At 39.7% G+C, this 24,428-nt stretch overlaps 1 protein-coding gene across 1 annotated transcript in view; it reads left to right on the top strand.

Moving 5' to 3' along the window:
• Positions 1 to 24,428, top strand: part of LAMA3 (laminin subunit alpha 3) — a 117,470-nt gene that overhangs the window by 60,933 nt on the left and 32,109 nt on the right. The window contains exons 30-43 of the mRNA XM_074146749.1: positions 2,050 to 2,215; positions 2,627 to 2,753; positions 2,838 to 2,977; positions 3,357 to 3,472; positions 4,001 to 4,212; positions 5,433 to 5,637; positions 8,110 to 8,254; positions 9,041 to 9,181; positions 10,062 to 10,226; positions 13,153 to 13,254; positions 14,201 to 14,284; positions 15,237 to 15,467; positions 19,348 to 19,461; positions 23,571 to 23,680. Coding sequence (XP_074002850.1) covers positions 2,050 to 2,215; positions 2,627 to 2,753; positions 2,838 to 2,977; positions 3,357 to 3,472; positions 4,001 to 4,212; positions 5,433 to 5,637; positions 8,110 to 8,254; positions 9,041 to 9,181; positions 10,062 to 10,226; positions 13,153 to 13,254; positions 14,201 to 14,284; positions 15,237 to 15,467; positions 19,348 to 19,461; positions 23,571 to 23,680 — 2,058 coding nt within the window. The remainder of the gene's footprint in view (positions 1 to 2,049; positions 2,216 to 2,626; positions 2,754 to 2,837; positions 2,978 to 3,356; positions 3,473 to 4,000; positions 4,213 to 5,432; positions 5,638 to 8,109; positions 8,255 to 9,040; positions 9,182 to 10,061; positions 10,227 to 13,152; positions 13,255 to 14,200; positions 14,285 to 15,236; positions 15,468 to 19,347; positions 19,462 to 23,570; positions 23,681 to 24,428) is intronic.

Genomic DNA, 24,428 nt, shown 5'->3' with positions numbered 1-24,428 from the left:
GAGTGCCAATGCACTAGAAAGCTTGCATCTTTCACACGCCATCCAGTATGATAGGTGTCCAGCTGGAGAAACATTGCTACTTTGGTGGTCTGAAATGCTTACCACTCCATCTGGAGTTTCATTCTGCACATTACTGCTTCAGCTGCTGCAGAATGCTTTAATTTGTCATTCAGTAGGGTATGTGACTGCCTTTTCAGGTACAAATCCACCAGCTCAACTTGGCAGCATGAAACTACTCAACATGTAAACCACAGCTCCACAAACAGGACATTCCCTTGTCCATCTCACTGTGGGGCCCATATATATGGTAGGTGTACCCTCAGCATTCACCCCACACAGCAATGCCAGGTGATCCTTCTCCTCCATTATAACCACATAGGACCAGTAATTAGGGCACTCATATACAGCTTGGCTGACCCAGATTGATGGCTTTTCTCTTGCTGCAAAGATCTGAACCTCAACTTTCACTTCCCAAGTGGTCAGTTTGGGGTTCTCCGGAGTACTTTCTCAGTCCTGTTGAAGGCCTTCCCCTCTCCGTATGTTTTATTCTTTGGGTCAGAGAGGAACTATCACAGCTTCCAAATTAGGGAGCCCCACACTTCAGTTCCTGTTGCACTCCCCAGGATGTCCCTCGTGATGCTACTCCTCAAGCTTTCTTCCTACTGATCTGGCAATGGGAAGGGCCTCAAAGTAAAAGTAAATGTCATTTGCAAGACTTCAGAGGCAGAAAGCATTGGTGATTAGGTCTAATAGTTTTCCAGATGGTAGCTTCTAATATAATGGTTGAATTGAAATAGCAAGCAGAAAAATCTGGATAGTAAATTGGATAAAAGCATGTGACTGTACTTGGCTTCCAAGGACGCTTAGCATTGAATCGCAGCTTTAATTCTCCTGCTCAGAGTGTTACAACTGAGAGTAGCTTTCTAAGACTGAAGATACCTGTCCTCGCATCAAAGGTTTTTTGCCTTCTTGTGCATTTATATTCTGAGTAAAATGGGGGAAAGAGGCTGGGTGAAAAACATGATCTAAAATAAAGCTAGTGTAGAAACTTGTACCTTTCACTTTGGTTTTGTGTTGTGGGTTTTTTTTAATCTCTTGTTATATTTGCATAGTTTACTGAATATTTATGTTCTGTTATTATGACCGTTATCTGGCAGCATTTTTGCTTTCCTGAAAGTTTTTAGTGTTCACCAAGTTGAAAGATGCAGAGTCTTGGCTCAGTTTAATGGTATTATGCAGGATGCTAAATGTAACTTCCCACACAGGCCTGGCAAATAGATTTCAATCCTGGTCCTGAAACACACTTGCCATTCCAGTTCTGGACCCGTCTTGAGAAAAGATTAATCATTGTCAGTTGAGTACTTAGGAGAAGTGAAGAAATACTAGCAGGAAACCCCCCAAAACGTTTTCTTCTGCAGTCTTGGAAAATACTTCTCTCAATCAAGTTATTCAGAATTAAATATACCAAGGAAGAAATAGTTAAACACAGCAGTGAATGAATAAGGATGCTTTCAAGGAGCACCGTTATTTATTTTGACTGCAATTCTACAAATATTTGAGTGTATACTTAACTTCTAAGTACTTAAGTAGTCCCATTGACTTCAGTGGGAAAACTTGCATGTTTAAAGGATACACCTATATAAATATTTGTAGAACTGAGAATTCAATATTAGTACAGATTCTGGTGAATGTAGCTAACTGGATTCACTAAAATGTATTTAACTGGGGTTTTTTTAACACTCTTGGTTCCCTTAGGTTTCATCTTCTTTAGTAATCTCTTTCTGTTGACACTCCTTATGTTATTGAAATTTTGAGTGAATAAAATCAGTTATGTACATTTTCCCCTTTTATGAGTTAAATCTGCACCTCTTGTTTTCATTTACTTTCTGTTCATTTACATAGAATCCAAAGAGTAACAGTGGTTACTATTGCATTATTAATTGTAGCACATTCTAATATATTAACTTTTGTGAGTTATCTGCTTTTTCTTTCTTGATGTTCAAGGAATTCTCCTGGCCCCAAGAGTAATTAATATAATTCTGTCTTTAGTGCAACATGCATTCCCTCAGCATATGAAACTCCACCAGCGGCTTTGGTTTTGGATGCATTCAAGGATGGGAAAATTTCTGAAGTACAGAGAAACATACTCTATGATCCAATGAGTGCCCCTTTACCTTCTGACTCAGTTCGTGGAGTTGCCCTGACATCGTTACAGGTATATCATATTTTGAAAATACTGTTTCCTTAGTCACAAAGTATGTTCTTAGTAAAGTTGAATAGACGAAGCACGTTAAGAGAATCAAAACTGAATGATGTGATATGATCAAAATGCTGCAGACTGAGTAAGCCACAAAGATAATACACAGAAAGAGAAACAAAAATGCCAGCTTCTTTATAAACTAGGCAGTAGTCTCACAGACTGCAGAAGAGCATTAGATATGCTTGGCATGCAAACAGCTAGGAGCATGCTGTTGTAATGCCATACTCTTTGAAGAGATTGTTAACTTCCTGAGAGATGCTAAGCCCCCTCTCTTTCATTGCAGGTAGGTGGCACAGAGCACAGATCATAAACCCAAGAATATCTCACAAAAGAAATGTACTATCAGAGCTGTTCTTGTTTCTGCAGAACCAGATTTCTTTGAGTGGCAGAGTGCCCCACTTGGGCAGATATGTATTTGTGGTACATTTTTATCAGCCAGCACACCCAGTGTTCACCGTCCAAGTCCATGTGGATGCTGGACATGTGTGGTCAGGTAAGCATCTGAATTTGATCTAGCCCCTTTTCTTTCTCAGTGTTTTGGCACATGGAGCATGTTGTGGCATTTTTTTTCTCCTAGGTTCCTTCAATGCTTCCTTCTGCCCTCATACATCTGGCTGTCGGGATCAGGTGATTGCAGAAAACCAAATTGAGCTTGACATTTCTGAACCCAAGGTCTCTGTTACAGTGGTTATACCTGATGGAAGAACGCTGGTTCTGGTATGTTGATTACATAAATGTACTTGAAAATGTTATTCTCAGTTTCAGCATTCATTTAGAGATAGATGCAAAGATGAAAGCCAAAAAGAAAGAATTTATCTTTGAATTTTGTGTTTCAAATTATTAACACTTTGTGCACTGTTTCTGTTTTATTTTAAATTTTTAAGATACTATACACTGTTTTTATTGTACACTGCTTGTAGCATCACATCTCTGGGGGGAAGATAAGTAAATTTTCTTATTTTTTTCAGTTAAAATGTTACAGGTTTTGAGAAAATCCAGAATGCATAATGAAGCAACATTTAAATATATAAATGCCTTAGCTTTGGTGTTTTGCTTTTCTCTGAAATGTACAATTTAGCTTTCTTGTTGTTTTAAGGAAAAAGTCTTAGTTGTTCCAGCAGACACCTACAGTTACAAAATTCTTGACAAAAAGACAGTGGACAAGTCATTTGATTTTATCAGCCAATGTGGAGGAAACAGTTTTTATATTGAGTAAGCATCACTTTCTAAAAAACTGAACATTGACAACAAGCTGGGTATTAATATTACTTTTACTCTGTATTAAAGACATATGTATAAAATCCCCATCATTGTGCTACATTAAAATGCTTTTCATGGCTTATGCTTATGCCCGTTAAATTTCCATGAGTCATTTTCCCATGGCTTTCTGTTGTAAATGAAATGTAAAGGTAGAGCTACATTGCTCACAGTACAAAAGAGGAAAATGTACATCATCTTTCTGTCTTTGGTATTTCCATCTTTAGTATTTGGTATTTTTCTTGGCGTGTCTGAACTGATATGACTAATATACTCACTTTCTTTGAAAAAAAACTCCTACCTGCATGTTCAAAGCCGTTCACCACTAATTTAATTAAAGTATATCGTTGCATGTGTACTGACGCCATACTTACGTCAAAGAGCTGTTTGAAAGACAGAACCCTAACTGACTGAAGCAAAAAGCATGCTTGTAGCAATTCCCAAGTGCCAGTACTTACATGACTTATCTTTCAGTTTAAATAGCTCAGAAGGATCATCAGCCTTCTGTAAGGACTCTGTGAAGTCACTAGTGGCTTTCTACAACAACGGAGCCCTGCCATGTAATTGCCATAGCGCGGGTGCCATGAGCCCTACTTGCAGCCCCCTGGGAGGACAGTGTGTTTGCAGGCCTCATGTCATCGGTCGTCGGTGCAGCCGATGCCAAACTGGCTACTATGGATTCCCATTCTGCAAGTGTAAGTACATGCTCGGACTCACTCGGCACCTGACCTGACTTTTATTTAATTCTCTGGTTGTACTGCATACGTGTCGCAGCCTCGCTTTTCTTTATAGGGCTTGATCCTATGAGAGGCTGGTTGAGCCGTCTTAGATTTGGTTTGAGGCAGAAATAACCCTATTCCAGTATAGCACACCTAGTTCACGGTGAAGTGTGCCTTCGCATGTTTGTCTGTAGTAGGATTACAGTTAAACTGGTTAAATTCCATATTTTGGATTTTTCTGCAAATTGTTTCCAAGTTATTACTGTTGTATCCCAGTTTACACCTTCAAGATTTTCCATAGGTAATCAGAGACATAGCATTCTTAATTCCTCGTATTCTAATGTTATTCTTAGTAACAACAGATTTATAGATTACACCAACAGTCCTCAGTTGACTTCCCAGATATATTATATGTTTATAATCGTTGCTTTGTGAAAGCATTGCCCTTAACACCAAAACTATTCATTGTTTAATCCTGGGTAATTTGGGGAAGTGATTAATAATGCCTGTGGTTAAGTTAAGCAACGAAACTGTGACAAAGAGCCAAGCACTAAAGACACTCTTCATAGAATCATAAAATCATAGAATGGTTAGAGTTAGAAGGGACCTTAAAGATCATCTAGTTCCAACCCCCCTGCCATGGGCAGGGACACCTCCACTAGAGCAGGTTGCTCAAAGCCCCATCCAGCCTGGCCTTGAACACTTCCAGGGATGGGGCATCCACAACTTCTCTGGGCAACCTGTTCCAGTGCCTCACCACCCTCACAGTAAAGAATTTCCTCCTAATATCTAATCTAAATCTCCCCTCTTTCAATTTAAAACCATTACCCCTTGTCCTGTCACTACACTTCCTGACAAAGAGTCCCTCTCCGCCTCTCCTGTAGGCTCCCTTCAGATATTGGAAGGCTGCTATAAGGTCTCCCCAGAGCCTTCTCTTCTCCAGGCTGAACAACCCCAGCTCTCTCAGCCTGTCTTCTTATGGGAGGTGCTCTATCCTTCTGATCATCTTCAAAACTGCCATTACAGTCACATGGTTGGTTTCCATGACCCTGAGCTTAAAACTAGGGAAAGAGAGAAAAGAATCATGTCCTATATACGAAAAGGTTGTGCCTGTTTTTTTCATATGCAAGTTCAATAAGAGTTGATTGTGGTAAGTTGAGATGTGATTGATTTGTAGAACATTTTCTTTCACCTAGTATGCAATTGTGGGCAGCGGCTTTGTGACGACATGACTGGTAAATGCATTTGCCCTCCACAAACCGTGAAACCCAAGTGTGAAGTGTGCGAGAAACATTACTTCAGCTATCACCCTCTTGCTGGCTGCGAGAGCTGCAACTGTTCAGAAAGAGGGGTCGTTAATGTGGCAAGCCCAGAATGTGAAAAAAACAACGGGCAATGCAAGTAAGTTTGGGTTACGTGCGTTATAAACAATGCAGGAGCGGTTTGCTTCACCGTTCTTTTCAGGAATTTGGCGGGGATGTGGGAAAATTTGATGATGATGAATAGGGATTTAAGCAGCGCTTGGCGATGGTGAGGACTCAGCTGTTTCAGGGACACCTGCAACATTTTAGTGCAGGTAACTAATGATGGAATTTAGGATTCCTGGGCTTGCACTCTGTTTGCCAAGGGTAAGACACCAAATCTCGATCCAGCTCGTATGTCTCGTCCCATGTCAGTTAGTGGCCCACCTCAGATTGGAGCTCCTGAATACATACATCATTTATAACGGTGTACATTATTTCCCAAATTCTTAAAACTTTGCAGTTGACCTTCCACAGTCTGATGTCTGGATTTAAGTCAAATGATGTTTTCAAGTTCTGTAAAGCTTGAATGGATGCAATGAATTTTGAGAAACTTTGATGATGGGTACTGTGTGTATGGAAAATATGGTTCAGTTGGAGTGATAGGTGATAATTGCCCTTAAAATTATGCCTTCTGTATGACACATGCTTATTTTTCTGTAACTCAATATGCTGACATGAGAATAAATTCTTTAGTTTTATCCTCTTATTTACAGCCACAACCGTAGGGAATGATCTTAAATTCGGATGCTGTCATATTAGTATAGTAGAACATTTCTATTATTTCCTTGGAGAGACCGAGTCCTTAAATAGCAAGTTCAAATACTTGATAGCCAGTATATTGTGTAAGGCCAGGATTCGTTCCGTTTGATTGGGCTGGCTATGCTAGGGTCCTAAGAAAGAGAAATTTGTCCTTCCTGCTCTGCCATTAAGCCTGTAAATGTGATAAACACTAATTTTAAGAGAATGCTCATGTTATTTCCCAAATTTAAATTATTTTCCTAAGTCTGTCCTTTTCATATGAAGTGAATAATTGTCGTATGCCAAGAGCAAAACAGGAATCTGTTTTCATATTTAGAAGTTGGGGTTCAAGGTTAAAACGTAGCATATTCTGTCACTCTTGATCTGATTAGTCTCTGCTTTCATTTTCCTCATACAATGAAAAATAAAATCAAAATAAATACTGCGCAAAAATAAATAAAATTAATAATTCAGTCAAATAAAATCTAATGCTTCAAAGAAAGGGCTTAGCATGTCTCTACTCGAGTAAAATCGAGGATAATTTTTGCAGAAATAGTCACATTTTTCCGTTTCAGTGAAAAGCTTGTATTGCCTGATTATACTGGTGATATTTTTCATGTGAAACCTAATTTGAAATATCAAGGAAATGATATCTTATTCGTCAAAAATTCTGAAGAAAAATTTGACATTTAGCAAATACTTTTGGATTGACTGCTAAGGTATATAGCTAACTACTACATACTGATTAATACTTTTCCTTCTGTTGATTACATCAAGTTCAAAGTCCCCATCCAGCTCCAGTTATCTGTGTGGGTAATGTGTTCAGAGAGACTCTGAGAGACCTCACCCATTGTTTGGTCAATTGAGTAATTGCTTTTATGTATTACATAAGGTGTAGTCTTATCTTGTCTGCATACTTTAACTGTTTATTTCCATTAAATTCCTAGTGTTAGTGCACATATTAATTCCGTGCTGAGAGCCACAGGAGTCTCCACCAACTTGCTGAGACTTTTAAAAATTATCTTATCACTGGATGGTGGTGGTGGCAGACATTCTTTATCAATGGGTCCTTACTCTCTTGAAACCTGCTTTGGGCTGGTACAGACAGTTCAGCAGCATAGACAGGAGGAAGAGGGATCATCAGATCTACATTTTCACCAGTTTTATCAGACTGTGCAGGTTTGTTGTGAAGGTAGGATGAAGTAGCTGCTGCCATGGAAAGATGTTCTCATCTCAAGCCTTGTTAATAGTTTGGTGTTGGTTTTTGCATCTGCTGTATCTCACCTAAACAAATTCAAGGCATTCAGCCTTCACTGTGAGCAAAGTGGATTTTATCCTTTGTGAACAGTTGTAAACTAGCCCAAGCCTTGTGGCAGGTTGAAGTCCCCATAATTATTCAAATGCCTGGGAATCTCCACCTTTTTGTTGGCAAGTGAGTATCTTGAGTAACGCCCAGTCACATCCTCCAGCTATAAAACTTCTCCCAGCTCCGCTTACCTGTGTGCAACATCCATGTTTCTCACCTTGGTGTATAGAGAGAGTGGTGCTGCACTGCAAGCACTGAAGAGCTGCAGGAGTCTAATTCTACTGTGAGCATTTACGTCCTTCAAAATCAAATCCACTACAAATCAGTTCTGTGACCATTTAAAACATCCTACCATTCAAATCTGAGAACAATACTAACCTCCTGCTGTTTCTCCGTGGAAATCATAACGTTGTGTCATAGCCATGCAATCACTTCAAAGATCCACCTGCCTTTTGTTTTAATCTTCCTCGCTCCATTCCTGCTTACCCTATTGACTCCCTCCTCTGTGTTTGTTTGTTGATAAAGATGCAAACCAGGAATAAAAGGACGGCAGTGTGATCGGTGTGCTCCTGGTACTTACGGTTTCCCAAACTGCATGCCGTGTAACTGTAACAGAGATGGAACAGAACCAGATGTGTGCGATCCCCAGACAGGAATTTGTCTCTGCAAGGTCAGATAAATCAAATTACTTCTGCATTCACAAGCATCATTTGCGCCTCAGTGACTATTTCGTATTTAATGGGGTGAATGAAGTGAGTTTATCATTAAGTTTTCAGTAAGAATTAAATGCAGCTGCACGAAACCATCACACCTTGCAGTGTGTGCACAGGTTATCGTGGTAGCAGTTAGATGTCATTTTTTAATGGGTTCAATATCTGTCAGTTTTACAGGCAGTCTTAGACTTTGCGGGATGTTACAGGGCTGCAGAGAAGTCTGTTGATTCACTGAAGCAGTCTCTACCCTGCACTGATCCGCTTTATGCATCTGCATCTCAACTTTTGGATGTTAACCAGGTCCCATGCTTTTTTTAGCCATATTATGTCAGTTGACATTTCACCACATCATTATATCCAGGAAATCTTCTTTTGTTCTGATCTGCATAATTGAACGTGATAAATGTGAACTTTCACAAGTGACCTTTTATATTGTAGGTTTGGAAAAGCCAGCAGGAGGGTTTTGGCAGGGAAGTTACCAGCTGTCTCTGACTAATATTTATTACTCAGTGGTTTACTTTATAAACTGGAAAGACAGCTCGTAACTAAGATAGTCTCCATGAAGTCAGTTTTATTTGCATGTGGAATATGGTGTATCCAGACATTCACACATTTTCATTCATGTTTCTGTACTTTTAAATAAATATTCTTTCAGAAGATTTGTTTTATGTGCAGGAGATTTTGGGGCCCTCACCAAAACCAAAAGGAAAGCACTGAGATTTCTTTCAACTATGCCTTAACAGGAGAACGTTGAAGGTGCAGAATGTGATACATGCCGACCCGGATCCTTTTACCTGGACCCTTCTAATCCCAAAGGATGCACCTCTTGCTTTTGTTTTGGGGCAACCAGCAACTGTCGCAGCACAAGTCATCGTAGAACTAAGGTGTATCCAATAACGTTTTTTTTTTTCTTTGCTATCATGAACCTATGTTTATTCCATTAAGGAAATGCCAGATTTCTTCCAAAATTAAAAATGTATTTTATTAGTTTCTAAGGATGAGAAGTATTCTCCAAGCAATAGTGCAGATTTAGTGCAGCCTTGTTAAGACTTAGGTGTAGTCGGAAAGGGCCTTTTAGAAGAAATGGCCCTTTTCACCTCTTTGTTTACAAATCACTAGTTGGACTGAAGTTGTGCTGGCCTTCTATTGCTTTATCTTCAGACACTAGTTCATCATTAAAGTCAATGGTCTCCTTCAGGAGGCTTTGATAAGCATATGTGTCATTTTACATGTCTACATCATAGATGCATTTTGAAACCTAAGAAATGTGTGACATAAAATGTGCATTAAAGAGACAAAATATTAGGCTACATTGCCTGCCTCTGCAAAATATCCTGCCGTGACCCCTCCCTCCAGTTAACCTACCACAACAGGTCTCCACTATCTTTTAGGTTTGTGTCCTTGGTTTGAATTTGGAATGGACTTTAAAAAGCACCTCCAAATTATATCCTTGGGTTTGTGTACACAATTCCCAGTCACCTCCAGAAGGGTTATATCTTCATGTGACTGAAGGTGGAATTTAGTTTGCAGGTGACAAACCAAACGCCTGCATCCCAAGTAGCTTTGGCACATCTGTTCCACTTCCACTCTCTTTTGAGGTCTTTGCAACATCCATTGCACAAAGACTTTAGGCTGGCTCTAGAGGGGTTGAATTTCATGCTAAGGGAATTATAGAGGCTAAACAATTTCTCCTCATTACTTGGTGCTGGTAAAGCTTAATAAAGGATGAGACAAGCTTTTATTTCCTTTATATGTTTTCATTAGTTTGTGGACATGAGGAACTGGCACTTGGAGGCAGTGGATGAAAATATTGACATTCCAGTCACTTTCAATCCAGTCAGTAATAGCGTGGTGGCTGATGTTCAAGAATTGCCTGCTTCCGTGCATAGTTTATACTGGAAAGCACCACCATCTTACCTGGGAGAGAAGGTAAATGACACCTAACTCATCTATTTTAATAACTTATTCATTTTTTGCCAGCATCATTGATAAAGAGTCTCATTGGTTTTTTTAGATATGTTTCTCTCTCTTCGATCATGAGATTCGTATCTCTCTTACCTACCATGCCAGGAATCACAACATTCTACTTCTGAGAACAGTGTTAAAATTATAACCAATAACACAGAAACAATCACCTTGCTTGGTGCCAGGGAGTTCCTTATTTGAGCAGCTTGATCAGGAGCTATGGTTCAGGGAGCTTGTACCTTCAGCCACTTTTCTGTCACCCAGAACACAGAGCCCAAGTATCCTTTAGTACTTGTGCCCAAGGATCCTTTAGACTCCCTAGCGTATCTCCTGGGCAGATTTCCAAAAGAATAAAAGGTGATTACGTGTGCAGTGGCACACAAAAAAACCCCAGCCTTTTGCTTTTGATATGTTGCTTGGGAAGAGCAACACCTGGTTTTCTAACCTTTGTGTTCTTTGAACTCCTTGCTGCTCTTTCTGCTGATGCATGGGAGCAGCCTTTTGCTCACAGTTGATACCTATCAGCGTTTCTGTCTGGGGATCACACTGACCAGGGGGACTTTGCCAGTGGTGGCTTGCAGGCCCAGAGCCCCAGGTTCTCCCAGCTGGAACTCTGTAGGTATCGGTAGTTGCTAGCCAGTTGTAGGACACACGGGCTTTTCAGATGCAACAGATGCTTTTCAGATGTCACACAAGTGAAAACAAATGGGATAGACACATTAAAGATGGTACAATTTTTGAAGTTCCTCTTAGTCCTCATTTTAAAGACTAGAGCAGTATTTTTCATCCTGCTCTCCTATGCTCAGAGGTATATATCTTTCAGTTGAACAGCACATTTAGGTAGGGTGCTTTTTGTTAATGTTGTAGAGATTCTTGTTTCAATGTCTACAAATTACTTTTCAAAGACATTTCATGTTAAAGCACGCTTTGTCTACTACAGTGTTAAACCAAAAGGACTTTTGTTTTTCCCATAACAAAATAACCCTTTTTAAACACAGCTATTAAGAACAGTGCTATGAGTTTTGTGTTGCATGTCACACTAACTAACCAGGCATGCCATGACTTGCTTTTATTTACAGTGGCAACACTGTAAATAAAATAGTTCTATTTTTGGACCTGCTTTTACTGTACACTGTGTTTAAGTGTATATTTAAGTGCACAGGCACTCCTGCAGTAGTGAAAGTTGTCCCCCCTCCCAAATGCTATCTTGCTGCTAATTTTACAGGCTTATAAATTTACCAGTTATTCATGTTATTGTAATCCGAAAATGTCAGGTTTTGGTCTATTTCAGGTGTTAGTACCTGTTTTGGAAAATGTGAACAAGATCACTTCAGGCATTTTTCAGTATGATGAGGGTCTAAGTACTGTTTTCCATTATCTTAAACCTTTTAACTAGTTCCATTGGAATGTTAATGTTTAGCAGAGTATATTTTCTTTCTTCTCTCTATCTTTTGTTTACAAAGTTAAAAGGGAATCAAATGTAAAATCTATAGCAGTGCAGAAACGGTCATTGAGAAATTCAGATCACATCATTCCCATTTTCTGTTCTTTGGATTATAATATTCCATTTAACAGACCACTCAATGTTAGAAAATAAATACTGTACATATAGAATACATAATGTGGTTTGTAACACCAATATTTTGCCATTTAAAAAAAAAAATCCATTAAAAAGCAGTAACATAACAGCCTGTCATATGGTACAGTCCTAAAATGTGTGTTAAAGAGGAAATTAGCTCTAATTTGAATTTTCTTATATTTTTGGAAAAAAAAAATTATTTATACAGGGTTGTTTTGATTGTGTTGGCAAAATATAGCCAATGTTCCAAATCATGCTTTTGAAAATGCATTTGGCTAAAGATAATAGCATTAATTACAGCCCTGTGATCCAAGGAGCAAATTTAGTACTGACAAGTCTGTGTTTTGTTTGTAATTCATCAAGGAGTGGATCAAAGTCTGTTGCTTACCTGCAGAACACCAAAACCTGACAAAGCAGTCCTTCCTCTCATGTCAAAACCAAGCATAAGCTATAAGGGCAAACAGCAAGGGGTGCAAAACAAAGTAGTACATCTGTGGTCAAACACCTGATTTCACCTAGTACCCACAAACCTTTTTTCTTGGCTCTTCTTGGAACAAAAACTGTCTAGGCTGTGTCTGGAGCTTCGTTTCCTCTCAATAAGTTTTGAACTGAGTCACCAGGGAAGCTGTTTGTCAGGTGATTCAAACATACTTGCCCAAGTCTTTGTTCTGGGCAGCAGCGTATGTATTTGGTTGGGTTTGAGGCTGCCTGTGGTCTTCTGTAATTGAGCCAAAAGAAGTGTGGTTTCAGCTCAATCTACAGCAACAGTCTATTCAGAACAGAGTAGAAGTCCTATCCTCCAGAAGGTAGAGCAAACATCTCCTGATTATATTCATGTTTGTAGTAAGTTTAGAAAAGGCTGGCCTATAGAAGCCACCTTTAAATATTCTTGGTCTGATTTCTCTTTTTTATCCATGGCTATTCATGGGGTTCACTTTCATTGTCAGTTTGACATCTGCTCTTGGTGAGTCAAATCTGTTCTATAGGGTGAGGGGAAGAACATGTTCATGTGAACATGTGATTTCTCCGTGAGACAGGTGATATGATCCCAGGTATGAAAAAACCCCACAATCCAATGCAGGTAACCTTCCAGAGAACAGTAACTGCTCAAGAAGCGATGTCAGATACACGAAGTAAACAAAATAGAAAGCAATTTCTTCCAAGCAACACATATTTTCATATTTTATCTAGTGAACAAAGACTAAATATATTATTTACCATGCTGGAAGATGGGGTAAACTTGAATATAAAGTCATATTAATACTGCAATACTGTGGTAAAGTATCTCTGGTCTTGTTCATTTTGTTATAGCTTTCTTCATATGGTGGCTTCCTAAGTTACCAAGTGAAATCTTTTGGCTTACCTAGTGAGGGCATGGTTCTTCTGGATAAGAGACCTGATATACAACTAACAGTAAGTTTTGAAGTATTATTTTTTCTTTCATGCAATACCCATACCATGATTTTTTCTGTTACCTGACAACTATGACAAATTTTGCTCCTATAGTGTGCTTAACTTCTATAGCAACTTGCTACGTTTCTATGTGGTTTTACTGCATTTTGCTCGAAGCCATCAACACACCTATCTCTATTGAAAAAGTAACATATTATTAAGCATAACTGACTTGAAAGCAAATAAAAAGTTAAAACAAGATTTTCTCTGTAAAATGCACCTGTGGAAAAAAATTAATTAGTGCCTTGCACACTTGTGAACTAGTATGGCCTCGACTCTGTAAAGTATGCCCTGGATTCCATGTGTAATTAATCTCATTTTCTGTGAGAATCTTCTTCAGCATAAAATCAAGTGTATTGTAAGGCTTCAAGGGTCTGAAGTGAAAATGCATTTCAGGTTAACAGTTTTTAATTTAACCACTTTAGGGCCAAAACTGAAATCTTTTACTGTTTCTTGAAATTCCCAAGAGGCTGGTTTTGTTTCTTCAGAATATCAAAAATGCTAATTCAGTATTCTAGGATTCTTATTGGGAAACATACCTCATAAAGTATCCAAAGTTATTTGTGCAACAGGACGCAAAGAAGAATGTTTGAAAATGCAAAAAAAAAAAATTACCCAAAAGTAATAACTAATTCCTGTGTAAATTGGTCAGCATTAATTTAATTCTCTTGGTGTTTTATTTTAGAGCAAGGTTGTTAATAGGCAAAAGCAGTGAAAACCCTGCTGATGCTAGAACACAGTGCTTGTTGAACCACTTCACTGACAAATAACATGTAATTTTCCCAGTGTTACTTAGTTTTTATCCCCAAAGAACAGGATTAAAGTGCTTCACCAAGTTTTACTGCATCTGAACACTTTACCATCAAAAGGAGTGAAATGCCAATGTTATATCCTCATTCTCACGTAGGGCCAGGAAATGAAAGTGGTTTATATGGATCCCAACAACCCACTGCCTGACCGTCAATATTATGGCCGTGTGCAGCTCGTGGAGGTAAGAAACAAAAATGGAATGGCCTTCCCTTTTCTTCCCCTGCAGGTAATATGTGCAGAAATACCAAATACTTGGTAATGTTAAAGAATATAAGCTTAAATACTGTAGACTTTAAACGACTTTTTTTCCCTCTTTGCTGCCACATTGAACCTAGGTTCTGGTTCATGCCACCTAATTTTAGTACCTTTAAGTAAGTTAGGCATCTTGTCCAATTTAGCCCTTAGCACTTCCTCCAGGGCTAGTGGAGTAATACTGAATCAGGCATCAATGGAAGATGATTCATCGCAGCCCCAGACTGTACTTAATAGGGATGGAACAAACTGTTTTCTGTTTTCCTTGGTGTCTACCTACCTCGTTTAGAATGCATGTCCAACATTTAGGCAGGTGAATTTAGCAGGGATTATTCCTATCTTAAATCTGTGCTCAGAAGGTCAAACTGGGTTGTTTATTTCTTTCTTGTATATAGGCAAAAAAGATGTTTCTTCAAGCTAGAGTCCACTTTTGGTAATGCTGTGTCTAAGAGCAGCAAGAAAGCGTGTGAAGGCAGCCCTCAAAGACTGGATTTCTAGGACTTTGCTTACTCTTAAAAATAACAGCATTTTCCTCTACCCTTTCATGGTTTGGTGGGTGATATACCTCAAAGAAATTTTGATGACTGAAGAGCCTATATGCTTCTTCACTTTTCGATACCTCAAAGCCATATGTACCTTGCGAAGTAAAGGGTACATCCCTTTTAATGCTCATTATTCCTTTTCCCACCTATCCTGTGTTTACACTCATTATATTTATTTTCCTGACCTCTATTTCACCCCACAGCATTTGGCACTATAGGGGTCTGTTCCATGGGGTTTTCCTCCCTTCTTCTGTCATCCTGTCTTCTTTGCAGGTACTCTTTTTCTTTTTTTTTCAAGAAGCTGCAGGGCTGTGCTCATTTTGTACCCTTCGTGTGCAGGGAAACTTCAGGCACGCCAGCAGCAACAACCCTGTATCCAGGGAAGAACTGATGATAATCCTGTCTAGACTCGATGGCTTACACATCAGAGGCCTTTACTTCACGGAGACTCAGCGACTAACCCTTGGCGAGGTTGGGCTGGAAGAAGCCACCAGCACAGGCAGCGGCAGTGTCGCACACAGCGTGGAGACCTGCTCCTGCCCTCCAGAGTACGCGGGTGACTCATGTCAGGTAGGAAGCGTTCGCCTCCATGCTGTGCCATTATCTTCTGTCTTGCCTACAGCGATACATCCTGGTTTAGTCAGAAGAACAGGCTACTTATTAAAGTAATTAAACGTGCTTCTTGTAAGCACGTGCACTTTCAGTGGCTCAAATACTTTCACTGTCTAAGAAGCACCGTGGGGTTATTCAACTCATGATTGCTTTGGCAGAACGGTGAATGTCATTTTACATGTGTAAGGTACTATAATGAGGGATTCTTCTGTGGCGCCCTACAAGAGGCTAAATAATCTTGCAAAATACTTACTTTAATGGAGAGAAGGTCAGAGCTGATTTGATGACAGTCTGTGAGACCCTACATGTGGACAAGTTTCCTTATTTTATCAGGGAAATGCATGACAAAGTCCAAAGGAAGAAACCCAAACCTAGGTAATTCTGGTTACTTTCCTATTTTCATGAGTGACTAACTCTTTTCCTGCTTTTATAGGAAAATATTTGAAAGCTGAAGTTCAAATATTTGAAAAAAAAAAAAAACAACAAACAGCCTTGGAGATATTCTTATGAAAGATAATGTAAGAATTGCAAAGTAATACTGTTACCTGAAGAATGGTGACATTCTAGCCGTATATTCTGTCCCTGCTGCTGTTCCTGTAGCTATAGTTCTTTTGGCTGTCACTTTGCTTAGCTTAGAGCTTGACTATTCCCATGTGTATGCACTCAAGGCGGCAGCATAAAGTACAGGAGAGGTAAGTGGTGTATAAAGTGCACAAAATATGAGGAATTACTCTCTCAGAAAATGGTTGAGGGTTACCATAAAGCAGCAATTGCTGTACTAACCTTGCAAACGTTTTTGAAATGAGAATGAAAGAATGATATCTAGATCAGAGCAGCTGCAGAGAGACTGAACAAGGCAACATTTATGGTAGGCTTATGTCTCATGTGTGCGTCCACTGCTCAGGGCAGCTTTTCATCATCTGTTGAATACCATTTTGGAAATATTTCTAAAAACCTATTCTTTTTCACACATTTGATGTTCTGTGCCACAGGCAAATTGACGAGCATTGACTGAAATTCCTACTGCCTTCCCATTGCTTTTCACCATACTGCATTCCTAAAGTAAGGTGTTGGGGTGTTTTTTTATATAACCTAGTGGAAATACATAGCCAGAGGAAGTGATCAAGACACTCACCTGGGTAGTTCGTAATCCCCGTATATTTATGCAGCATTACTCAGGCAGTGATTTACTGCTGTAATCACCTAGCCCTGTCTGGCTGCCTCAGGTGGGGAGGAGGTGATGCCTGCCACACCCCGGCTTAGGTATATATTGAGCTACAGGAACCGTGGGGTTACTTGTTAACCTTGGGAACGGTAATGTGTGCTGTACAGCTTGACTCACGTATAAAGTTTAAAGGTGGGGCCCATCACAGCGCAGAGCCTCATTAATCTGAGTCAGAAGCTGGAGAAGAAGGGAAGAGTATAAGAGAACGGGCGAGCACCAAAAGGGTAGGAGTGTATGTTCTCGGTAGAGCTGAAGTGAAATGATGGCCCAAGCGCCGAGGCTGAGGAATGTAGGATGGCTGGTTGTCACGTTAGTAGCCCTGGGGCGTTGTTTAGCACAAGACATGCAACAGAGGCTGTCATATCCTCGCCTTCAGGAAAGGAGTCAGCAGCAACAAGTTCAAAGCAATTTTTACCACAGACAGGTAATTTGTTTATTTTCCCTTCCTTGCTTGCTTCCTTCTTTCTCTTTGTTTTTAAATGAGCTAATTTGATAACAACTTCTACATTACTTAATATAAAAATAATAAGGTGGCTAATCTTCTTATGTCTCAAAGTACTTTGCTAACAAAAATGTGTGGAAGAAGTTTCTTTTAAATTGCTGTGTACTTGAAAGCAATAAGCCTGAACTCCTGAGCACTTGAAAGTGCTCGGAGCTTATCTTTGCATGGAACCAATTTCTCAGTATCATGAAAGCTGCTTCGAAAACAAAGTTCCCACATGCTCCAAATCTGCTGTTTTAAAGACAGCATAAATAGAAAAAACAAAAAGCTGCATAGATTTTTGCCGAATGCATTTGGATGTATTTTTAAAATGAGTGATTCATTTTGCTCTCCAAAAGAGACTTTCAGTAAATAATTTTTTTATGCATTAGAGCCTATATTTTACTTAGTCATGCTGTTTAATGTATTTCAGGCCCTGGTTTATTCAGAACTTGTGTATATTGGCAGGGAACATATTCACCCTTTTAAAAATGTATCTGAAAAATTTCAAGTGCCTGTTCTAAATTCAGTCCTTGCTCACACTGAAGTCAGTATTGAAAGCTGTTGATGATATAGTATTCTGAGTTGGGGTGTCTTTTTTTAATTTATCCAACATGTAAAGAAGGCAAAGGTGCTACTGGCAACTGTTGTTTCAACAGCAATAACTCAATATTCTTTTTGCGATCTGCTTTGGGAGAGGTGAATTTTTTTTTTTCCCCTGGTTGTTACATGGTTGATAAATTCAGTGGTTAATCCTACCCCTGCATAAAAGCTTACAACTCAGACCACTGCAATATGATTTGAGACATCGTACTGCAGACCTTTTGCTCTTCAGATTAATCCCATCAGTCTCGGTGGCGCAATTGCCATGAGAAAAGTTTTATGGCTTTAAAGTTCAACTGTCACTTGTCTTCTGAATGTCACTGGGGCCAGCCCCTCATAGCAAGGTACAGGTGAGGTATAGGTACAGTGCAGAAGTACATTGCTGGAGGCTGGAACCTGGGAGGTGTTGGTTTCGTGGGGAGCACAGCTTTCTCCACACTTCCATCCAGCCTCTGATCTTCCTTGCACCACACCAGCTTGGTTGCTAGTGAAAAGGAGCTAGGGAACAGAAGGGATAGACTTACGTCTGGTCATTTTTGGTGTGGTTGGCGTGCCAGAAGGGTGCTGAGCAGAGAAGATGGGCATGAATATTTAATTGCTCTATATACGAGAAGACTCCATTGTCAGGAAGAATTCCTCGTGCTTTCCCTGCCTTTGTGCTTTCCCTGCCTTTGTGCTTTCCCTGCCTTTGTGCTTTCCCTACCTTTGTGCTTTCCCTTCCTATGCTGAGCAAGAACCTGCTTTTAACATATGAGTTACTACCTTCCTCCTGGTGTAGGCTAGCAAACTTCATGCCTCTTGCCTCATTCATAATCTTCCTCTAGTTCAGCTCCCATTTAAACCTGACTTTGATCTGACAGGCTGTGCTTCTGCTCCTGTGCCTTCAATAGCTGAACATTCTTCTCATGCTTCCCCGGTCTCTGGGACAAGCCTGTACTTAGAGATAAGAGCACTGTGTGTTTTGTAAGATCACCTCGCTCTGTCTAAACGTGGCTTCATATAGCTCCAGGTAGGCTTAGAAGTCATGATGACTTCATGTAAAAGATATCTCATTAGAAGTATTTCCAAGGATTACACCATAGTTAAATTAATATCAAGATTTCATATAACCACTAGTCAATATGTGAGATTTTCATATGTTCTTCTTTGAGAAGACTGTAGAATGAATCTATATTGAAATCTTTTTCTGTGGTTTAAAATTCATACTCTACACCCTTGTACATAGCCACAGGAAATATGTTTTGCTCAGAGCTTAGAGTCAAAATGATGAAATCCCCGCTACCACAAAGTGTAGAGCACTTCAGATACTTAGGCTGAAACTTTTTCAGCTCCATTCTTCAGTGTCGTTTGCTGCATTAAAATACTTAAAAAATAAATTTAAACAATAAGATGGGCTTAGAAGAGCTTGTCAGGAAATGTACACCTCTGCTACTAAATGGCAACAATTTCAAAATACCTTTCTCATAACCTGTAAAATTTTATTTCCACCAAAACTCACTATTTTTTTTTTCTCTCTGCTTACTGTCTAGGAATGTGGCCTTGGATTTTATCGTGAGGATAAAGGATTTTTTACTGGACGATGTGTCCCCTGTAACTGCAATGGAAATTCAAATAGGTGTCAAGATGGTACTGGAAAATGTATTGTAAGTAAATAGTAACATTCAAGAAATTAGTTGGAGAAAAAGGAGAAAAAAACATTTACTGTACTGCAGTATAAACTATACAGTATCGTTAAATTCCAAACAACTAGAAATAATCCTTGCCTGCTTCATTCTCTATATCATGTACATTTAATGAGGATAAGTTGCAGACACTTACATGTACATTTAACATAACTGTGGGTGATAAGAATAATTTGTGTCCTTGTTTTTGTTTTCTTCTTTCCCCTATAATTTCTGTTAGCACATGGTACAAAAATCCACCAAATTAGCACATATGTAAGTGTTTGCAGTTATTTATAATAAATATGGGGTCTTATCCTGGCATACGGAGTCTTTAGTTTTGTACATATATACTCGGGTTTGCCAATGCTGACAAATAGCATGTTCATGCATAGCACAGCCTTTGCAGAATTGCTTGTTTAATCACCATCAGTAAATCTCCACTAATCTTAGTTTATAACTAGATGGATTAAAAAATACTGCAGTAAATAAGATGAGATAAAGGGGATAGAAATTAGATGAATTAGAAAATTTCAGCTGTTACAGCAGATACAGCGGGGCAGAATCTGCTCCCTGGCACACTGTATTAGACCCAAAGCAACCTCACGGGGTGGATCAGCCCTCGTAGCAATGCAAACTGTGACACTTGGCCGACTGTGCTTCTCCAGCTTATATATCCCTGACACTTCTTTGAACACTTCGTTCTGAAATATTCCCGCTTAAGAACTTTTCACTAATTTTCCACTCACTGTGTAAACAAGAACCTTGCCAACCTCTTTCATGGTCTGTCTTCTCTGCTATTTCTTCCTTGTTCGTGCCGCATCCGTTCTGCCTGCGGTGCATTCCTGTGCGTTATGTCATTCTCCCCCGACTTCGTCTCAACCAACCCTCTTGCTTTAATGGAAACTATAAACCAATTCAGCACATTCTGGGGGATGACTTACGGGCTGCTGCTTTGGAGAGGCAGGGCAGGCCACGACAGGAAAGTGCTGCAGCAGAGCTATAAAGATGAGGAAGTTTTACTTCGGATGAAAATTATGAAGAAAAAAAAAAAAAGCAAATTTCACTTTTACCTCATGAAGTATGTGATTTAGGTTTCTCTATTTTCCCTCCTTCTCACATCTGGATTAAGTTTCAGATAGATAGAGCTAAATCAACACTTGGCCCTGGGACAAAATTTAGGGCAAGCAAAGTCATCCAGGATAACGCGGTGAAAAATGAAAGCCCAGAGGGCTTGTATTTCCATCATGAGCCTCCACCTAATAAGGAGTGATTTTGTCTCTCTGTAGAGGAGCTGTGGGACAAAGACCTGCAGTAGTGCAGAGAAGGCAAGGAAGCTTCCCAGTGCAGAGTCATCAAGTTTTGGATACAAAGTTCAAAGCTTGGATGCAAGTGCACTTGGCCTCCTTCTTCTTGCTCCTCACCTGGAGCACGGGACACCAGTACCTTCACAGAGAATCATAGAATCATATAGGTTAGAAGGGACCTTCAAGATCATCAAGTCCAACCATCAACCTAACACTGCCAAAACCATCACTAAACCATGTCCCTAAGCACCACATCTACCCATCTTTTAAATACCTCCAGGGATGGTGACCCAACCACTTCCCTGGGCAGCCTGTTCCAATGCTTGACAACCCTTTCAGTGAAGAAATTTTTCTTAATATCCATCCTAAACCTCCCCTGGTGCAACTTGAGGCCATTTCCTCTTGTCCTATCACTTGTACTTGGGAGAAGAGACCAGTGATATCCTCCAGAGAAGGCTTTGTGAGGCTGAGCCCAGGCTTTGGCCTCTCCTCTGTGGCAGCAGTGCAATCCTCCCCAGCTCAGGCGGTAGCTATCCTGCTGCCTGCTGGTGGAAGGAGAGGGGTGCAGTGCTGTGCTGCTGAAACTGGAGGAGAATGGAGTGCGGGAAGAGATGGAGAAGACAGAAGAACTGGTTCTCATGTGTAGGGATAAACCAGCCCTCTGCCATTAATCAGGCTTTGTGCCCTTGTGGTCCCTGCCCTTCCTCCTGAAAGGCACGTACCCTCAGCAGCAGCATGATGCCGAGACTTGCTCATCCCATGACATGTTGTTTCATGTCATGTAACCCCATGTGCCTGGGTGTTTCTGTTGAGGCCATGACACGTTCTGCTCTGGCTTCCTTGTACCATATGGGTGCATATGGAGTCAGCTGAGGGTTTTCCCTTCAGAGTTTGCAATACCTGATGTTTTGGAGATGCTGTGACTCCAGGGGTGTCTCTGGCCCTGAGAAACTTGAAGGAAGACCCATGAGGGAGTTGCTGCTCCTCTGGCTTCATTCCACCATGCCTTGGGGAGCACTTGTTCTCCAGTCCTTCTGTGCCATGCAGCTAGAGGAACAGCACGGCACATTCAGAGTTGCTTATATGTAAAATATCTTAAACTTTCTTCAGCAGTTATGGAATTGCTTCATTTTCTATAGACAGAATGAGCAAAATAAAAGCCAGGAGATAAACCTGGAGGATGAGGAGGGAGGTTGCTCCAAGATGAAACCAATACAAATATTTTTAAATTCCTCTCTTTCACTCTTTTTGCAGTGTAATTTATTCTTCAAGATTATTAAAAATCACAGTAATTATTCAAAACCAGTCTGAATTTTCCATGAGCTTTTTGCAGGAGTAAATGCAGCAGCTTTTATAGAGGCTGCATTTTAAAATGGTTCCTTTTACAAACATAGTGTCTTCATATTTCTTTAGCTTCCGCAGGTTAAATGGCACATATGTGAACTGGAGCTTTTCCTGTTCTTTCCCAGAACCTTTCTCAAGTGAGCCACAGATTTGGTTCTTTAACCAAAATGAAAACAAACTAGGGATTACTACGTGCAGAGGCCAAGGGGGGGGCTGTTGATGTGGTTGAGGGAATCTGGGTGGGAAGAAATGTGGAGGAGCATGGAGTGCAAGAGGAGACTGGAGTTTCTCATTCATAGGCATGGGAGAGACAGAACTGTTTCTCATTTGTGGGGAAAAACGCCCCTCTGCTGCACGACATGGTAGTAGGGCCTTCAAACGTAGCCCTAAGCCATCAAAGTCCACGAAATGGGAGTGCAGTCTGCTCAGTGACTGCTTGCAGCCAATTTCCCACTTTCTTTTTCCATCTTTCACTTTATTTAGTACACCCTCAGCTCTGTGGGACACTAGATCAATCTGTTGCACATTGAAAAAAAACAAAAACAGTTTTAGAATTTGGGAGCTTTAATGCCTCTTGAGTGTTGGTCACATGGAATTTTTATGGCTGCTCAAAAATGTATTTGAACAACTTCTATTTTAAATTAGCATTGCTTTAGGTAATGCAAAAGCAACTTGCTTAACGTATCCCCAGAATATATGTGTAGAATCATAGAATCACTAAGGTTGGAAAAGATCATCAAATCCAACCAAATGTGTGGGACAATTAGACAGCACCAGAAATATGTTTCTAAGATAAGATATAATTCCCAATGATTTATCATGGAAAAAGTGGCTCAGTTGTATCAGTTTCAATTGTTTTCCTAGCCTTTGCTTTTCATTATTTATTCCAGTTACCCCACATAAATGCAAATTTACACATACATTGGAGAAAGTACATTAAATTAAATTCTGATCTGAATCTACCAAGAGAAATACTTTTTATATTAATTTCATGGGATTTGTTAAAGAATGTACTTGGGCTCAATTAATTGCATGCTTTCAAATGATATCTCTCTTCTAATTAGTGTTAAAATGCAATATCTAAAGTTCCATTTAAACATCATCATATTTAATTGAAATATCAAGACACAGAGAGTGCATTAATAGAATGTTCCTTAACAAGCTACGCATCTGACTGAATGACCTTAAAAATATGTTTAATGCTGCCTATTTATCTGTTGCTTTTCCAAAATAGTGAGCAAATTGTACTTTTTACAATTAGACAATGACTGGAATCAATCTATCCTGGTTGTGCGGGCAGTTAGGCAATAAGTGCTTCATTATGTGGAAGGGAAAGAACATATCCTCTGAGTAAATTAGCTATACTTGTTTTTAAAATAATAATAAAGCCATATTGAGTGGTAAAGCACTGTTAACTGTCTTGCTTGTTTCCTTCTGAAGAACTGTCAGTATAATACTGCTGGGGACAAATGTGAACGCTGTAAAGATGGTTATTTTGGAGATGCCACTCAAGGTTCCTGCCGGGTGTGTCCTTGCCCCTATACAAACAGGTACAGTAAAAGGTCATAAGAAGTCAAGCAGGGGATGGGAAAAAGAAAAAAAAAAAAAAAAAAAAAGAGGAAAAACCCCAAACCCTGCTAGCATAGAAGATGATGATCTGTGTATTCTCGTATATCTCAGCATAGTGGGGCATCAGACCCATTTGAGGCACGTTAGACCAGCAGTAACTCGGTGCTCTGTCTCAGGACATTGCCTTTTTTTAGTAAACGGAGTATTCCAATTCTCACTCAGTTCCTGAGCCACAAAGGCACGCTGCTCATCGCCTGGGGGAGCCCCAGGTAGTTGCAATAGGCTTACGTACAAAACCACCAGTAACTCCTTCGTAGTGAGAAATATAGAATGGAGGTCTTTTCCCTTCCTGGGCATATCCAGAATCTTGCCTGTTTACTGAAGTGCAAGATGTAACTTATCTTTAGTTTGATGTTTAATACCATTAACACTCTGGCTAGGAGATAAGTAAGAACGATTAAACAAACCTTTTATATGAATTCAGAAAATTTATTAAGATGCAAAAATAATATAAAAACATTAAATCTCTTAAGCACGTACCTAGATTTCTGAAAGAGTGTGGTTGCTCTTCAGGTGGAAGCTCTGTTTGAAGTGCAAACATACTGAGCTAGAAAAAAATTAAATTTCCTTGGATCTAAAAGGTTGCCAGGCTTTTAAAATTGGGCAGTAAATTGCATTTTAAATGCATATTATGTTTAGCCACATTGTCATCATTGGTCAGTTCTGAAA

This window comes from Numenius arquata, chromosome 4, assembly GCF_964106895.1.
Source record: "Numenius arquata chromosome 4, bNumArq3.hap1.1, whole genome shotgun sequence".
NCBI classification, from domain to species: domain Eukaryota; kingdom Metazoa; phylum Chordata; class Aves; order Charadriiformes; family Scolopacidae; genus Numenius; species Numenius arquata.
This window is presented reverse-complemented; position numbering and strand designations above follow the sequence as displayed.